The following is a 16071-nucleotide window of genomic DNA, read 5'->3' on the forward strand; positions in this document are numbered from 1 at the left end:
GGCAGTCATGTCTCCTGAGGCCGAAGCAAACAGAACCTGGGTCACTCTCTGGTCTCCTGTCCCCTCCCTCTCCCTGAACTCCAAAAATTGGACAACTCCATGCTGGCAATCCTCTGGATACCATTTTCCTGCTCTCACATACCGGATAGCTCTTCTAACCCATCTCTCTAGTGATCTCAAAGTTCACTTACAATGTGCAGCATGAAAGCTTTGGTGATAACACTAGCAAATCAAGGTTAACAGGAAAAGAGACAGCACAGTATACATGAAAAGAGAGAAAGACAAATACTCAGAGGCAGAAGGAACAAACAGGGAGGACGAGGGGGATAGGAAGGAGAGGACAGGTGAGGAGAGGTATAGAGCCTAAGGCTAATGAGTAACTCAAGGCTCCAACTCGTCTCCCTTTTGCAACTGAATTTAACAGTGACACAATGCAGTGACAAGTTAACTCAACCTACCTTTCTCTTTTGCCCCCATCACTTCTTCACAGTTCTGCTCTAGCCAGAGGAATAACCTCAGTTAATTGTTATATAATGCAGTGAGGTCATCCTGAGAACAGCACCTCATTGGTCCCCACGAGCCATGTGACTAAGTTGGGGAGAAAAGTTCCCTTAATCCATCACTATTTCAAGCATTCCTTATACACACACACGAAAAGACCCAGTGGTCTTGTGTCCCTTTTACAACCTAAGTTAATGGTTATACAATATAGTCAGGTATGTATCAGTGTTGGGCAACACAATGAGGCTACAGTATCTTATTGGTCACCACCTGTCATGTGACTCAGTTGGGAAAAAAAAAAGTCTCCTTTGTCCCTCTAAACTTTATTAGAGCACTTCTGATACAGAGATACCAAATGTCCTAGCCTTCAGGAAGCTTGTAATCTCCTGGGGAAGTGGACAGCTAAAGGTCCTCAGGTACTGATGGTGTTAGTGTTTCCTACTAGGACACCTCACAAAACCAAGCTCAGCTCCTTATACCTGGTAGATACTGAGTACATTTTTGGCAAATAAATAGTACTTGATTCTATTTCCACTTTAGAAGGAGAAAAGAACATGGGCCTAGACATCCAGAGACCTTCCCTGAATATTCTGTAAAATTATTGCCCCATATCACCTTCCATCCTCTTAATTTTTTCTCTAGAACTTAATCTGCCATAATTATTAGCTACTCTGACTAGAATGCAACCTCAAAGGCAGGAGACTCTTCAGTTTTCGTGTACCACCTGTACCTGGCACAGGAAATAAGAATTCAAGGACCTAGTACACTTTACCTTACCTGTATATAAATGTCTATTTAGCCGCTGCCTTCATACCACAAATATTCACGAAGTTGCAAGTATTAACAAGGCATGGTAGAGAACGAAGAGAAGCAGCTTAAAATGGTGTGAGAGGGAGGAAGGAAACAACACAGACTAACTACAACATAAAGCAGACTCCAAGTGCTGTTAAGTCCCAAAAGCATTTTCAGTGGCTAGAGAAATTATAAACACAATGTTTTTGTTAACGTGGTATATCTCCAGAGCACATTTTAGTCAAAGACATGAATGGCACATGAACACAAGGTTCACAGCATGCTCAGTGAAAAGATTTTTTCCCTATATGTGTTTATACTAAAACTCATAGATGGGCTTTTAATAATACACTGGGAGGATTCGCTGCTACTTAAAGAAATTCTAGAATGCTGCTCTACTACAAGGCAAGGCATGACTTTTTTTCCTTTGTACTACTAATTTTCCTAATCCATTTTGCTTAAAATGGAGACAAAGTTGTCAGCTAACAATGTATTATTTTAATAAAGATTCAGAGATTGAAGGAAGGGACAAAAGAAGTACCAGCAGGCAAAGGAAATTAGTGGTGACTTCTAAAGATGCGCCCCGAATGCTGCTCAAGCAGCCAGTTAAGCAGCACATAGTGTTTCAACTCGGCTGTCAAAAGCACACGTCCATCGCAGCTGTAATTTTCAAGGTAGTTTTAAACAGTGTTAAAGAGAAGGGGTGCAAAAGGCTCCGGCAAATTAAACGCTCCCACTCCTCAAAGGCAGGGGAAACTTACCTCAACTTCGTCACTTTCATTTATATCTTTATTATAACCTACGGGTGGTGGGAATCTCACATCATGGAATGGAATCTGCCTCTCTGGCTGCCAGCTGCAAATAAGCAAACACATAATTATTTTACACGCTTTCTGGTTTAATGGAAACAATGACCACCACACTGCCATCAACTCTCGGCCAAACGTGAACCTCCGTTTTTCTAGTGTAAAGAAGCAAATGCTTTTAAAATAGTCAGTATTTTGCCGAGTAGGGCCTAATGGCAACGTAGAGACATTTCAACAAAGTCTGCATGCAGCACAGCAGCCTCGTAGTTCTACTTGGAATACTCCTCTAAACACAACAGATCAACATTACAATTTTCCAAACAAGTCTTTCTTCCAGTAATTTCAACCTCTAAGAGTGCTAAATGCAAGGCCACAACAGCAATTTCTTTTGATGCTTAAATTAAATGTTAGTATACGTAAGTGTTAATAACATCATCACCATACTTCTACTTGCAAAGGAATTTTAACCACATTCTAAGGACCACAGGAACTGGTCCTAAATGCCCTCTAATTCCCAAGCAAAATGGGGCAGTCAGCACATTAGCAATTCACAACTCACTTTTCCCCCTTTAAATTTTAGATCCCACGAGGTGGTCAATTCTTGCCATGGATAGCTGGCTGCTGATCAGCATGGCCTGGTAAGGTCTGCTAAACCACAGAAACCCGATGAAGACAGCCTACAGGAGTTTGGTAACTTGCCTATGTCTTTAAATTTAAGATGATATGGAACAATTTGGAAAAACACCAGGTTATTCTTTTATATCCAAAATGATATAAAATATTAAAAGACAAACTTTGCAGAAACACTGGAGGGATTCAACTGCTGCAGTCATTTCTGGTTTTTTTTGTTGTTGTTAAGCTTTCTTAGTAAAATCCTACTGAGAAAAGTGCTAATTAAAAAAAAAAAAAAAAAGAAGAGCCATATAGAAGATAGGAGGGTAGGTAATTAAGTTAGAATTTATGGAAATCTGATTAGGTCTATATTAGACTGAACCCTTTCTCTGAATTATACACATTTGAAAATTATGACACTTTAGAAAACGCTGTCTTTACTTCAGAAAAGCCTTTTTATATATACTGAAGATTAATGACTTTTAACATGTCACAAATTCATTGCTAAGTGTGTTTTCAAAAACATATAATACAAAATATAGTTTTCTTGGTTCCAAAGAAGGAAGAATTATCTTAAATCCTAAATGTACCGAGATAAAAATTCAAATTCTTTATCCAAAAATGTGAAATACGGAAAGTAAAAACATAACATCTAAAATAAGCTGGTATTATGGCAATAGGACTTTCTTTATGATTGAAAGGAAAAGAAAGAGTAGATATAGTCTGAAGTTCTATAAAACATTAGTTTTTCTTAAACAGAAAAACAAAAAGGAAACACCCAAGGATGGGTAGAGACTACTTTGGTAGGGACCTATCAAACCCTAGTGATGTGCTCAAACCCAGCGGTGAATCTCAAACATATTCCACGAACACAAAGAATACAGCTGATTTATTTCAAATCCCCAGAATGACAGTTTGAAGAAAAACTTTTATGCAGCTATATAGTATAGAAGAAAATAAGGAGGTCCAAATGTAGAGTAATTTTAGATTTATAATAGAAATCTGATTAAAAACAAAAGAGAACTGATCTAATAAGACAGTGCATTAACCAGACACATTCTTGAATGCAGAGAGGAAACGAGTGTTTGTTTAACACTTAGATTAAAGACTACAGGAGAAATTAAAAGAGTGGCAAATAAAGATAACTCTTCCTTTATGGGAAACAGTGTTTGTCTAGTGATTGGAGCAAGCAGATAAGAGTATAATTACAAAAAAATTACTCTCATGTTATCAAAGATTCTTCTGTTAAAAGTGTGATGCTGCTGTCTAGTGTATAACCATGCAAATCCATGGATACTTGAAGCAGCAGAGGCAAATTCTGGAGCTTTTGGCTCTATGCCTTCAGAAAAAGTTACTCTGTTATTCAAATTTATATTCTGGACTGAGGTTAGTGTCTAGAGCTGAGAATAGGGTTCAATATTCTAAATCCTTTTATCCCTGTCCCCCTAAATGTGTTGCAGGCATCTGAGACTACTACTACTTTGTCCTGTTGGTAGCTCAAAGAATCTGCTAACGATAAAATTGCAGTATGTCTGGGTCAGATACATTTTAAGAGATTTACCGATATAACTCACATACCAAATTATCCATCCACTTAAGTGTATGTACAATTCAACGGTTTTCAGTATATTCACAAGTATGTGCAACCATTACCAGTCAATATTACAGTATTTTCTTCACGTCAAAAGGTAATCCCATGCCCTTTAGTTAGGACTCCCCATCCCCTCCAGCCCTAAGCAACCACTCATCTTTTTCTCTATGGATCTACAAACTGCTTTTGAGATGCTATCAATTCTCTTGGCACACAGAAGCCAAAATGTTGTAATTGTGGACCATTCTTCAGAGTTCAACATAATCCTAAAATCATGACCACATCTACACTCTGGCTACAGAGTTCATATGTACTTTAGAATCTTGAATGGCTACTCTGAAAATACCCTTTATTAGTATCAAAAAAAAAACTCAGTCAAGAGACTTGTCTCTTCCTATAAAATGCCAACATCTATACCACAGTTACCTTCGTATAGCTAATGTTCCTAGGCCCCTAAGTATTTCTGTTTACTCTTCTAGCAGAAAAGATTGGTCACTGCTATTATTGATTATAAATGAAACAGATATAAGTTCATGAGTAAACATGATTATTCCTCATAACATATACTAGACAATTAGACCATCGATTTTACATTTAACTTTATAAAACCCTCATCAATTTTACCAATACCCATGAATCCATTTTCATGTTGTAACAATCACAAATATTTCTATCCAAACTCAAAGTTACTAATACAGAAGAATCTGGTTTCTTTCCTTACATTCAAGGGGACCAGGATGTAGGGATCAAGGTTAAACAAAAGGGATCTTTGAGGTTAACAGCAGGAACAGTCATTCCATTGGTTTTAATATTGAGTTGTTCAGGATCTTCCTGGTGAGTAACATGAAGATCCATTCCTGAAAAACACTCAAACTAGACTCAAATTTTTTAAAATGAGGAGCAAAAAGAATAATTAGTATGAAATATTAAGGAACCTGAACCTTAAAATAAGACACTTACTTGTTTTCAAATGCAACTGTTATTGAATCTTCATGAACATCCTTTACAAAAGCCTGTAAGAAAGACACCAGTTACATTAACTTATAAGCTTAAAGATCATTTGTTTTTAGTTAAATTTTATAGAGACACCAAACATTTTCTGTTTAAGAATAAAATGGAGCTTCAAATGAAAGCTTCAGTTTGTGAGGATGACTCATTCATGGATCACATCTATTAGTTGGCCACCTACTATGTGCTAGGTCCTAGGAATATGGATTAGTTAAAACAAAACATGAAAACAAAACTGCTTCTTCCAGAGGTCAGCATCTAAGGAGTGAAGTAATTGGAAATTACAATGCAGGTACTGAGTACGTACCTCGAGGTGCACTTCAGGCTAAAATTATTGAAAACTAAGAAATTTGATCCAGCACCACATGCCAGCCAGTATAGATCTCTTGTAACCTATCTTCTTCTCTTTAATACAATTTTAGGAGACTACAATAGCAAATGACTAAGTATAATCTCAAATCTAGGTATATACAAGCACACTAAATTTTCCTGAACGGCAATATGCTGCTAATGCCACTAAAAAGTCCAATTACCAGAGTTTAATTAAATTCTCAATCTCATAGGCACTTGGAGGGAAACACAGTAATATAAAGTAGAGGTTTAAATCTTTTAAATCTGATGATGCAATTGCTAGTAATCTGCAGAAAGACATAACAAAAGTAATAGCTAACTAATTATCAAGAATTCTTTAATCAGCATGCCTGTTCTTTAATTCTATAAAATGACATAACTAAAGTAATAGCTAACTAATTATCAAGAATTCTTTAAGCAGCATGCTGTCCGTAATTCTATAAAATTAAGTTTTTAATAGGTGCAGGAAAGGTTTTTGTTTTTGTTTTGACCATTAGAGGAGTAGGATAAAGCATAAAGAAACCCAAAGGGGCTTTATATCTTAATTCATTTTATAATGGCTTGAGAGATTTAAGCTTCTTACTCAAATTTGTTCTGTACACGTTTCTCTCCTTCCATGCTTTCTCCCTGCCTGTGGGATTATGGCCAAACTCCTTTTTTGGCTGTAAAAGGCCCTGCGTGACCTGGCCCCACCCCTTACCTCTCCAAGCTTCATCTTTCACATCCCTGGAGGCTGCGGATCCAGCAGTGCGAAACTAGTTGGGCTTCTCAGTAAATGCTGTTCCTTCTTACCCACTGTCCTTCCCTCTTTTCATCTAGCTACCTCTATTAGTCTCTTAGGTCTTGGTTCAGATGCCACCGCTTATGCGCAAACCCAGACTAGGTTACATTCCGTCCTTGCATTCTTACAGCATATCCTATGCTCACCCCTACTATAAACTCACCCCACTATATTACTATTGCTCGTCTCCCCACTAACGGTAAGCTTCCTAAGGTCTTACTTTATTTACTCTCAGACTTCAGAGGACCTACTAAGAACTCAATGAAATGGATCATTGCCCAAGGTGTTCCTATCCTACCCATAGAGAAAAGATTGTGTGTGTGTGTGTGTGTGTGTGTGTGTGTGTGTGTGTGTGTGTGTGTTGTGTTCATCAGGGAAGACAAAGTAAAGGTGAGTTTTCTTATCAAACTTGGAAGACTGAGGAAGACTCCGCAACACAAAAGGGAGCGGAAGATGGAAGAAGCATGCCAGGCCTAACGGAAAATAGGAACAAAGACTCTGAGCTGGAGAAACAGCGTGGGGTGTGATAGAAAGAAATCCTCTGTGGACATGGAAGCAAACACAACTCAATAGGGAAAAAGAATAGCGTTTTCAACAAACGCTGCCAGGACAACTGGATATCCATGTGCAGAAAAAGAAGTTTTTGACTCTTAGACCACATACAAAAAACTAAAAATGTATGAGACCAAAATGTAAGACCTAAAACTATAAACAAACAAGTGATCCAAGGCAAATGTCTTGGTAAAAGTCTTCCAAGGCTTGAAGCTAAAGGCTTAATCAAAAACTTACACTTCTCCAGATACAAAATTAAAATGTATCAGTCAAGTATCAATTAGTTGCTCTTAAGAAAAACAATGGCAGGTGAAGCAGGGCCCTAAAAAACTTTTATATGGAAGCTACATAAACAGAGACACCAGTCTTCTGCAATTATGTTGAAAAGAATAAAAGCAAAGCTATGCTAAAAAAAAGTTCCCTTATAAGATCAAAAGGGACTATAAAATGGAATCCAAGTGTTCTGCTATACCCAACATGGCTAAGTTATTATTTCTAAATTCAGCATGCACATATATTTCTATAGATGCTGATTTAAAGGTGGGGAGGAATCCATATTTTCTTCCCATCATGTTTCCTCAGCTATATTTAAATCATGAGCACTTTCTACAGCATCTTTTGAAAACTCTAGTTTAATACTAACCATGATGTTTTAGTTTAGAATGGGAATAGCAGACCCCCCCCCCCCATTCCTGCTTTCTCTTTACCTGATAGTCAATACAATCCACTTTTGAGGGGAGGGAATCCATCAAAGACTCAAATCAAGATTCTTATTACGAGGTGATCCCTTATTCACCAAGAAGGGGCATGATTTGTTTTCATTTACAAAAAATGTTTTTTTTATTTGTGACAGAATGTGCAAGCGAGCATGAGCACACATGAGCTGGGGGAGAGGGGCAAAGGGACAGTAAGAGATTCTTAAACAGGCTTGATGCTCCATGCGGAGCCCGATATGGGGCTCAATTCCATGACCCTGGGATCATAAGCTGAGCCGAAAGTAGGAGTCGGACGCTCCAGGCACCTGGGTGGCTCAGTCAGTTAAGCCTATGACTACTGATTTCGTTTCAGGTCATGATCCTGTGGTTCGTGGGATCAAGCCCCGATTCCGGCTCTGCGCAGACAGCATGGGGCCTGCTTGGGATTCCTCTTTCCCTCTCTCTGCTCCTCTCCTGCTCGCTCATTCTCTCAAATAAATAAACTTACAAAAAGAAAAAAGACTCAGACATTCAACTGACTGAGCCACCCAGGTGTCCTGCTTCTGTTTTCATTCTTGTCTCAAGTTTTATGTTTGCATGTCGCCGCAGCAGTAATTAACATTAGTTCCTTACTGTATACTATGCAGAAAATGTTAAGTCCTTTAGTCAGGCAAGAGAACCTTGTTACAGCTGAATGAAAAACTGTTCTCACTTAATTAGGCATCTTTCCAATACCATTGCTCTATTCTAAAACTATGCTGTCTACCATAGCAGCCACAGGCCATATGTGACTATTTATATTTAAATTAATTACAATTAAATAAAATAAAAAATCAGTCTCCCAGTCATACTTGCCACATTTCAAATGCTCAATTGCCACACATGCCTTAGTGTCTGTTGTAGTGAGCGGCACAGGTACACATCAGTTCCGACATCGCAGAAAATTCCACTGGATGGCACTGATTTAAAAGCATTTTTTTACAAATGTTGGGGACTGTTTTCAAATCCACCTTACTGACTCTAAAGGTCAGTCTCATTGCTTTATTGCTGTTATTTTTATTTTTCTCTTTGCCAAAAAGTTATTGCACAGTTTAATCATACTCATTCACCACATGTGCCTAGTTCCTAAAAATCAAACGTTCCCTCAAAGCAGGAAGATCTGCAACTGTTGTGACTATTAACAACCAAAAGCTTTCAAAGGCTTTGAAAGCAATTCTGGATATAGAGTGTCAGAAATGATTTGAATAATCATCACAGCCTACTAGCCCTTGGCTTTCTAGTTAATGAGGCTTATTTGTATGTGGATGTTTGTAGGATTATCCCAAAATCAGTCATTTTTAGTCATTGTTTGCATATTAAGTAAATACAGAAGGCACGGAATACCTTCTTGTTGCTGCTGTAACAAGCTGAATAGAAGAAACTATTGGTTGCATCTGGCCTGCTCTCACACCCAGGAGAAACATCTCCTTGACTTCTGAGGCCTTTTACTAACCTGTTCACGTCCAACCAGGGTCCCATCTTCCTGCGGCTCAACATTCTCCAGTAACCGTTCTTTTGGCCACCCTTCCCTTACCCCAACACTCATACACCCTCGTTCCGTGGACACGTCCGGAGCATTACCACCCTACCCACCACCAACCTGGAAAACTAGTAATCCCCACCTATCTACACCAAACAAAGTTGGTATCAGGGGAGAAGATACGTTCAGGGGGATCCCTGAGGTTACAAAGACGACAGACGGAAGGGGTTTGAATAGAATGCACAAAGGGAGCTGCACTGTACTGAGAGCCAGGGCTCTTATGGGACTCAGGAAACTTAGTGGTTAAGAGTTTTGCCGTGAAGGGGGCGCGCCTGGGTAGCTCAGTGGGTTGAGCATCCGACTTCGGCTCAGGTCATGATCTCACAGTCACAGCTCACGAGTTCGAGCCCCGCATCGGGCTCTGTGCTGACAGCTTGGAGCCTGGAGCCTGCTTCGGATTCTGTGTCTCCCTCTCTCTCTCTCTCTGTCCCTCCTGTGTGTTCTCTCTCTCTCTCAAAATTAAATAAAACATAAAAAAAAAATTTAAAAAAAAGTTTTGCTGTGAAGGAGACCTAGGCTCCAAATTTTGGTTCTACCAGATAAGCTGTGAAAGTCTCCAAGTGGTCTCTGTGCCTCAGACTCCTCAACTGCTAGTAACAAATGGATACAGGGGAACTGGATCTGCCTTATAAGGGTGTTGTAATGAAATCGCACATGTCTAGTGCCTACCACAATGCCTGCCTGGACAGTTGGCACTAAATAAATGAGAGGTAAAGCAGAGAGGGGTGTATTTTATGAAAGATGCAGAACCATAGGGGCGCCTGGGTAGCTCAGTCGGTTAAGCGTCCGACTTCGGCTCTGGTCATGATCTCACGGTTTGTGGGTTCAAGCCCCACGTCGGGCTCTGTGCTGACAGCTCGGAGCCTAGAGCTTGCTTTGAATTCTGTGTCTCCCTCTCTCTCTGCCCCTCCCCTGCTCGTGCTCTCTCAAAAAAAAATAATAAATAAAACGTTAAAAAAATTAAAAAAAAAGATGCAGAACCATAAATACTCTTGCAGTTCAGAAAGTTACATCTCAACAAAAGCACACTAAAGAAAAAAGATTTAAAAATTGGGATACAGAAAGAAAAGACTATTTCCTCAAAGATACTAAATACTGAAAGGTTATTTAGACTCTGAGAAGACAAGATGTAATGAAAACCTTTAGGGTTTGAGAAAGATGCTAAAGTGCAGTGCTAAAGACAGACACAGGCTCCTCATCAGGAGAAGAAACAAGAAATCAAAAAGTCATTATGGGATCCCCAACTTAACTGGCAACTAGATCAAAGAAGCAGTAACAGAAATCATACTTACCAAAAGTGTGCAATGACAATTCAAACATTACACTACCAGGACTGATGAAGCTAAGAAGTCCATCCCTATTTGGGTGAACTCTTACCTTCCAACTCACACGTCTTCGCTTGGTAAACTCACTAGTCACTAGTCAGAAGAGTGGTTATCATAGAGACAACCTGTATGTACTTCAGTGCTAGCCCCTGACCCCCACAGAAGACAGCTACTACACCATCACTGAAGACAACACATGTAGTGCGATGGTAATTCTCGTTAGAGAAAATGTAGAGCACGGCAAAATGTCCCTCCTAAAGAAAGCCCACAGGACCAGAGCATAGGGATATAGAATTCAAACCCAAGGCTTCACATATAGAGTGGGGTTATCATTTTGTCACCCTTTGAATGTGGGCCCTAACAACATAAAGGAATGAACAGAAAGGGAAAAGCACAATTAACCTCATCAACAACCCTTCTCCAACCACAGCACATGTCCAGGATTACTTGACTTTACTTGGGCACTTACCACAAATTCTGAGAAAAATGCACTCTTTCTGATTCATCTTGACTCTAAGATAGCACACAGGTAGAGAGAATAGTATTAACTTTCCTGTGTGCGTATGTATTCAAACTTTTTAATGCTTCAGTTCTTATATGCTCCATACGACAAAAGCAATTTCATAGTGAGGTCAAAGATTTCCAACTTTCTCTTTCCTTAGTAGGAATTCACAGGAAGAATTACATAGTAAAATATCAAGATGCAAGAGGTAATTTAATAAAAAGCTGATACAGAAGCTGCATATGTCATGGCATCTTTGTATGAACAGTAAAAAGTGGTAACATCACCTTGCAACTCTTACAATGGTACTAAGGAGGTGTTACACTAACAAGATACAATCGGAAGGTTATAATGAAATTTTAAAAAGGGCAGGAAATCAAGTCCAGTTCATTTCTTCAAGCTAAATTTCATCATTTCAGAAATGATGCTATCTGATCTCAGATCACGAACCTGAGAACCCTTACTAGCTATGAGGCTCAGTAGTAAATCACTTACCTAACCTCTTTGTACATCTCTGTCCTCATCTACAAAATGGGAATAACAATAGCACCTCAGGATTGTGGGAGAGGATTAAATAAATTATTCACAGATGTAAAGTGTCTAGAATAGTGCCTGGCACCTAGAAAGCTCTCAGTACCTCTCAACAGTCATGATCATGATCACAGCCATCTCAGAAAACACATTCCCACAGTGGACAGGAACCAGAAACCCAATTATTATACTACTGAGTTTTGTATTTAAGTAATAATTTGGAGGTTTCTAGAATGTGTGAGCATGAAGTTGGAAAATGCACACTTCGAAAGGGGAAAAATGGTGCTTCCACAAAGACATCAAACTCTAAAAAGGCTAGACTCGGGGAAGAAAAAAAATGTGGTTGACCTGAAAAACCCACTTCCTTGAAGTATAGAACACCTATAATGCAAAGTTAGATGTAGAGACTTCAGAATAAACATGAATAATGCCTTCTGCAAGTTTATTTGTAGTAAAACACTGATTTCTAGCAGGCTATGTATGTAGCTAACATGACATGTTGGGCCACTAATGTCTTCATTAAAAATACCTCTTCCTGATTGTACATTTTGTCATAAGATAGCTGCTAGTTCAACAGTATTACTTACCACATTAAAGTCTGTCCTCAGATACCAAACTTAAAAACATAAGATGTATTAAATTAAAATCTAAAAATAAGAATACAATTTAGCATATTCACACCGTATTACAATATTGAATCAGATGTCACTATAGTTTCAGAAAACTATCTTATGTTTCGAACACATGATTTATCCATCTTTAGTAATATTCATACTAGTACCCAAAACCTAAGAACTTTAGGATATACTAGTACATTCATATCAGAATGACATTCGTTCTATATTCTCAATACATTAGAACTCTCATCCCCCCCCCCCCCCAAAAGAAACCCTTAACATCAAAACAAAACAAAAGCCACCACTACACTATTTTAGGTAGATGCCCCTAGAATAAAGAACCTATTTCAAAATTATTTGTTTAGGAGATGCTTTGGAAAGATTTTGTGACATTTGTTCATGTGTCCTCATGTCTTAAATAACATAAGACTCTAAGTTGTACATGAGACTTTTTCCAAGTCAAAGGAATAAGTAAGCATAAAAGTAGTGGCTCTGACAACTACTAAATGTAACTTTCAAGTTCTTAAGAATAAACACTAGAGGGAAAAATAGAAATGAATTCTCCAATCTTAGAGTTTTGGTTTCATGATTCTGTTAATTCTGAATCTTGAACTTTAGTTGTTTTGCAGAGAAAAGAATCCAAATATTTGCAGCTATACTCTATCCAGTTTATATTGTAAACTTGGACCATGTGCTCAGAAGATAGAGAATCATCCCTTGCAATATGGTGGTTGTGTTAGGCAAATAGAAGTGTGAATTCACTTATACTGAAGTTGTTGGAGTTGTTCAGTTTTTAAAGGCTTTTCTTGATGAACCAGGTTCCTATCTTTTTCATAAATGTAACGTTTCTCCGTAATAGTTCATTTTTTATTGGTCTTTTATTTCCCATCTTTTCTGTCCATCTCACTGGACAAGCAACTCGATTTACTTTTTGCTTTACAATTCTTGACAATATTTTGAGTCCTATGAAAAGTTAAACCTCTTCATTATAGAAACTATTTTTGTACCAGCACAGACCATTTGAAGTTTTCTTAAAAATAAACTTTAATTAAGTAAACGTAATAGCAATTTCTCTACACGTATTTGATGTTTCACATTTCCCTTCAAGAAACTAAGGGACAATCCATTCTTTTTATTTACCTTCATATTAAGCAAATTCGTTAAAAAAAAACAACACACAACTAAAACGGAGGATTAAGAGCAAAGATAGAGGGCATTTCTTATTATAGTCCAATCAGCTTGCAAGCAAAATCACCGCAGCAAATGATAGGTTGCTGGAAGGGAACAATAAATCCTTCAAGACCAGGATGTGCTACTTGCCTTCTCATAGCAGGCAAACTCCACTGAAAGACGGTAAAGAGTGGTGTCCAATCTAAGCTAATATCAGAGATCTATTAGAACACTGCCCAACCATTAACCCCTGGCTTATATTGACTACAGTCGGCACCACAAATCTGGTGAGCAAAACTACCCATCTAGGAACCAGACTGATTCCACACTAACTAGCAGAAATTATTATGGATCACTAAAATAAATGCAGACCAACATTTTGACTACAGAGTCAACATAAACAATTTTATATTGGTGAGACTAACAATATAAATGTTGGGTTTTTCCTTTCCTTTCATAGTTGGGCTTTATCTTTTGGCTAAAAGTGTCTACATACTTTATGCACTTATGAAATACGTTGATCCCAAATATCTCCACAGAATTGGTAAATACACACGTATGAAGTCACTTGTTAATTTTCCCATAGACAACTGAGTCTTCTCTGAAATGTTTCAGTTATGCTATAATAAATTTAAGAAATGTGTTGGACAATGACAATAGCTAATTTCCACGCTTCCTTCCATATGTACCTTCTACTGCCAAAATACTAAAGTGGAATTTTACTTATAGGAGTTATAGAGAAACATTCAAGAGAAAACAAGAATTTATAGATCTACAGTGACTACTACCAACAGATGCCCTACTGATACATTAAGTATGTTTTAAATCCTCCTTTTGAAAATGTAAGATATTAGATCTGCAATGATGTAAAAGAGAAAACCCCACATTACTACTATGCATGCCTATTTAAAACCTCAACAATACTGTCCACTGCAACATTACACATTGAGAAAAGATAGTCAAGTATTTGGAGCACAAAACAATTATTTCTATTCGCGAATTGAAATTCTCTAGTAATAATGTACTCTCAGTTAATTTCCTGAAGTTTCATGGCATATATTCAGGCCTTTGGAGGGTTAAAAATTGTTTCCTTAAGTAGCAGAGTTGCTAATAATGTTTTCAGACGCTGAAGCATCTGTATTCCTGAATCTGGCCGCATTTATAACAAGGGAGGGGGCCGCCAATATTCAAGATTACAAACTTCTCTAATGCATTACTTGGATATGTCAGGGTCTTCCTGAAACTTTTGGATCTCAAAAATCTCTTCTGAAATCCACAAAGCGAGGCCACTAAAAATCAGTTGCCATTGTGATTCGGTACCGACTACAGCTTCTTACTCTTTCTTCACACCCCTTGCCCAGAACAGTGGAGCTCTCCGAAGTCTCAACGCTGGACCACCGGAAAAGACAAGCCAAAAGAGATCTCAAACCCTCAGTGAGAGGCAGGAGGCGGCTCGACGGAAGCGCCCCCAGCTACTCAGCAACTACCCACACGTCAGGCCCGGATCCCACGGTGAGAGGAGATTTAGGAAAGGGAAATAAGCTGTCGCCGTCACTTCGCGCGGATACCGGCCCTTCCCGCCGGGATCTTGTACCTGCCGCCGGCCCTGGCCCATCCCCAGCTCTCCCTCGGCCCCCGAGAGGACACGCTCTTCTCCTTGCCCGCTCTCATTCCGATAGGCGCCGGGGCCTCTTATAGGAGAGGCAGCGGGGCTCGAGGGGCTTCCTACAGGCCCCAAGTCCGGTTCTTCTCTCCCAAACATCCCAACGAGCGCACCGTGACCCCCGGGCGCCGCGCTCGGGAAGAGGGCCCCAGGCCTGCCTCCCGCCGAGGCCGAGAAGAAAAGGGAGGGAAAGAAGGACGAAGATGGGGCCTGCCCTGGAGCCAAGTACCTTGTAGAAAGCGCCATTGGAGCCCCGCACTTCCACCACCAGCTCCTCCATCTTCTCGAAAGCCCTGCTCGCGCCGGGAGCCCGCCCCCGAGAGGTGGGCTGCGGGCGCAAGAGGCCCAGCCGCCGCCGCCGCCGCCGCCGCCGCCGCCGCCGCGCTCCCGCACGCCCCCCGGCAGCGGCGCCGCCGTCACCGCCGCCACCCGCGCTCGCCGTCGGCTCACCGCCCGCTCGGAGGCGGCCCCTCACCGGAAGTGAAACCGAAACGGAGCCGAGCGCCTGACTGAGGCCGAAAGCTCCGGCCGCTCCGCGTGTAAACAGTGAAACAGCGTCACGTGACCGACACCGCCCCTCCCCCCGCGGGCTTGGCCCCCCTCGGCCCCGCCCTCTTTCTCCCCGCGGGCCCAGGAGCGCGCGCATGCGCGCTGCTTGGAAACAGGCTGGGGGCCGGGCCACACGTACTGCGCGCGGGCTAGGCGTGCGCGGGCTCGTTGGAGGCGGGAAGGCGGGAAGGGCGGTGACAGGTCGCACCGCGGGCTGAGGTCGCGCCGCTTCGTGGCGCCTGGCGAGGGCCAGAGCGCCTATTCCTGTAGAGGGTCAGGTGGAGGCGTGGGAAAGATCCTCCTGTAGTGATCAAGTGTATTCACTTATTCGAAGTCTCGGCTGGCTTGGGTTGGAGGCTTTTTTTTTTTTTTTTTTTTAAGTGCGGCACAGTCTAATTGAGCTGGAGGTGGAGTACGGGTCAAGCTTAAAGGTGAAGAATTAGATC

General features: G+C 40.4%; 1 protein-coding gene across 12 annotated transcripts in view; it reads right to left on the reverse strand.

The window, feature by feature from the left end:
- The window catches only part of FMR1 (fragile X messenger ribonucleoprotein 1), a 37887-nt gene extending 22260 nt beyond the window's left edge, over positions 1–15627 (reverse strand). For 5 of the 12 annotated variants that reach the window (XM_081792878.1, XM_081792874.1, XM_081792875.1 and 2 more), the window contains exons 1-3: positions 15306–15621; positions 5263–5315; positions 2055–2148 (exon numbers count right to left, since the gene is read on the reverse strand). In XM_081792878.1, the coding sequence (XP_081649004.1) occupies positions 2055–2148; positions 5263–5315; positions 15306–15356 (198 nt within the window). In that variant the 5' untranslated portion in view covers positions 15357–15621. Of the gene's footprint in view, positions 1–2054; positions 2149–5262; positions 5316–15305 lie in introns of all 12 variants that reach the window. The other 7 variants (XM_081792880.1, XM_081792871.1, XM_081792870.1 and 4 more) reach the window with 4 other exon arrangements.
- Between the last annotated feature and the right edge of the window lie 444 nt (positions 15628–16071).

This window comes from Panthera onca, chromosome X, assembly GCF_046562875.1.
Source record: "Panthera onca isolate mPanOnc1 chromosome X, mPanOnc1 haplotype 2, whole genome shotgun sequence".
NCBI classification, from domain to species: Eukaryota; Metazoa; Chordata; class Mammalia; order Carnivora; family Felidae; genus Panthera; species Panthera onca.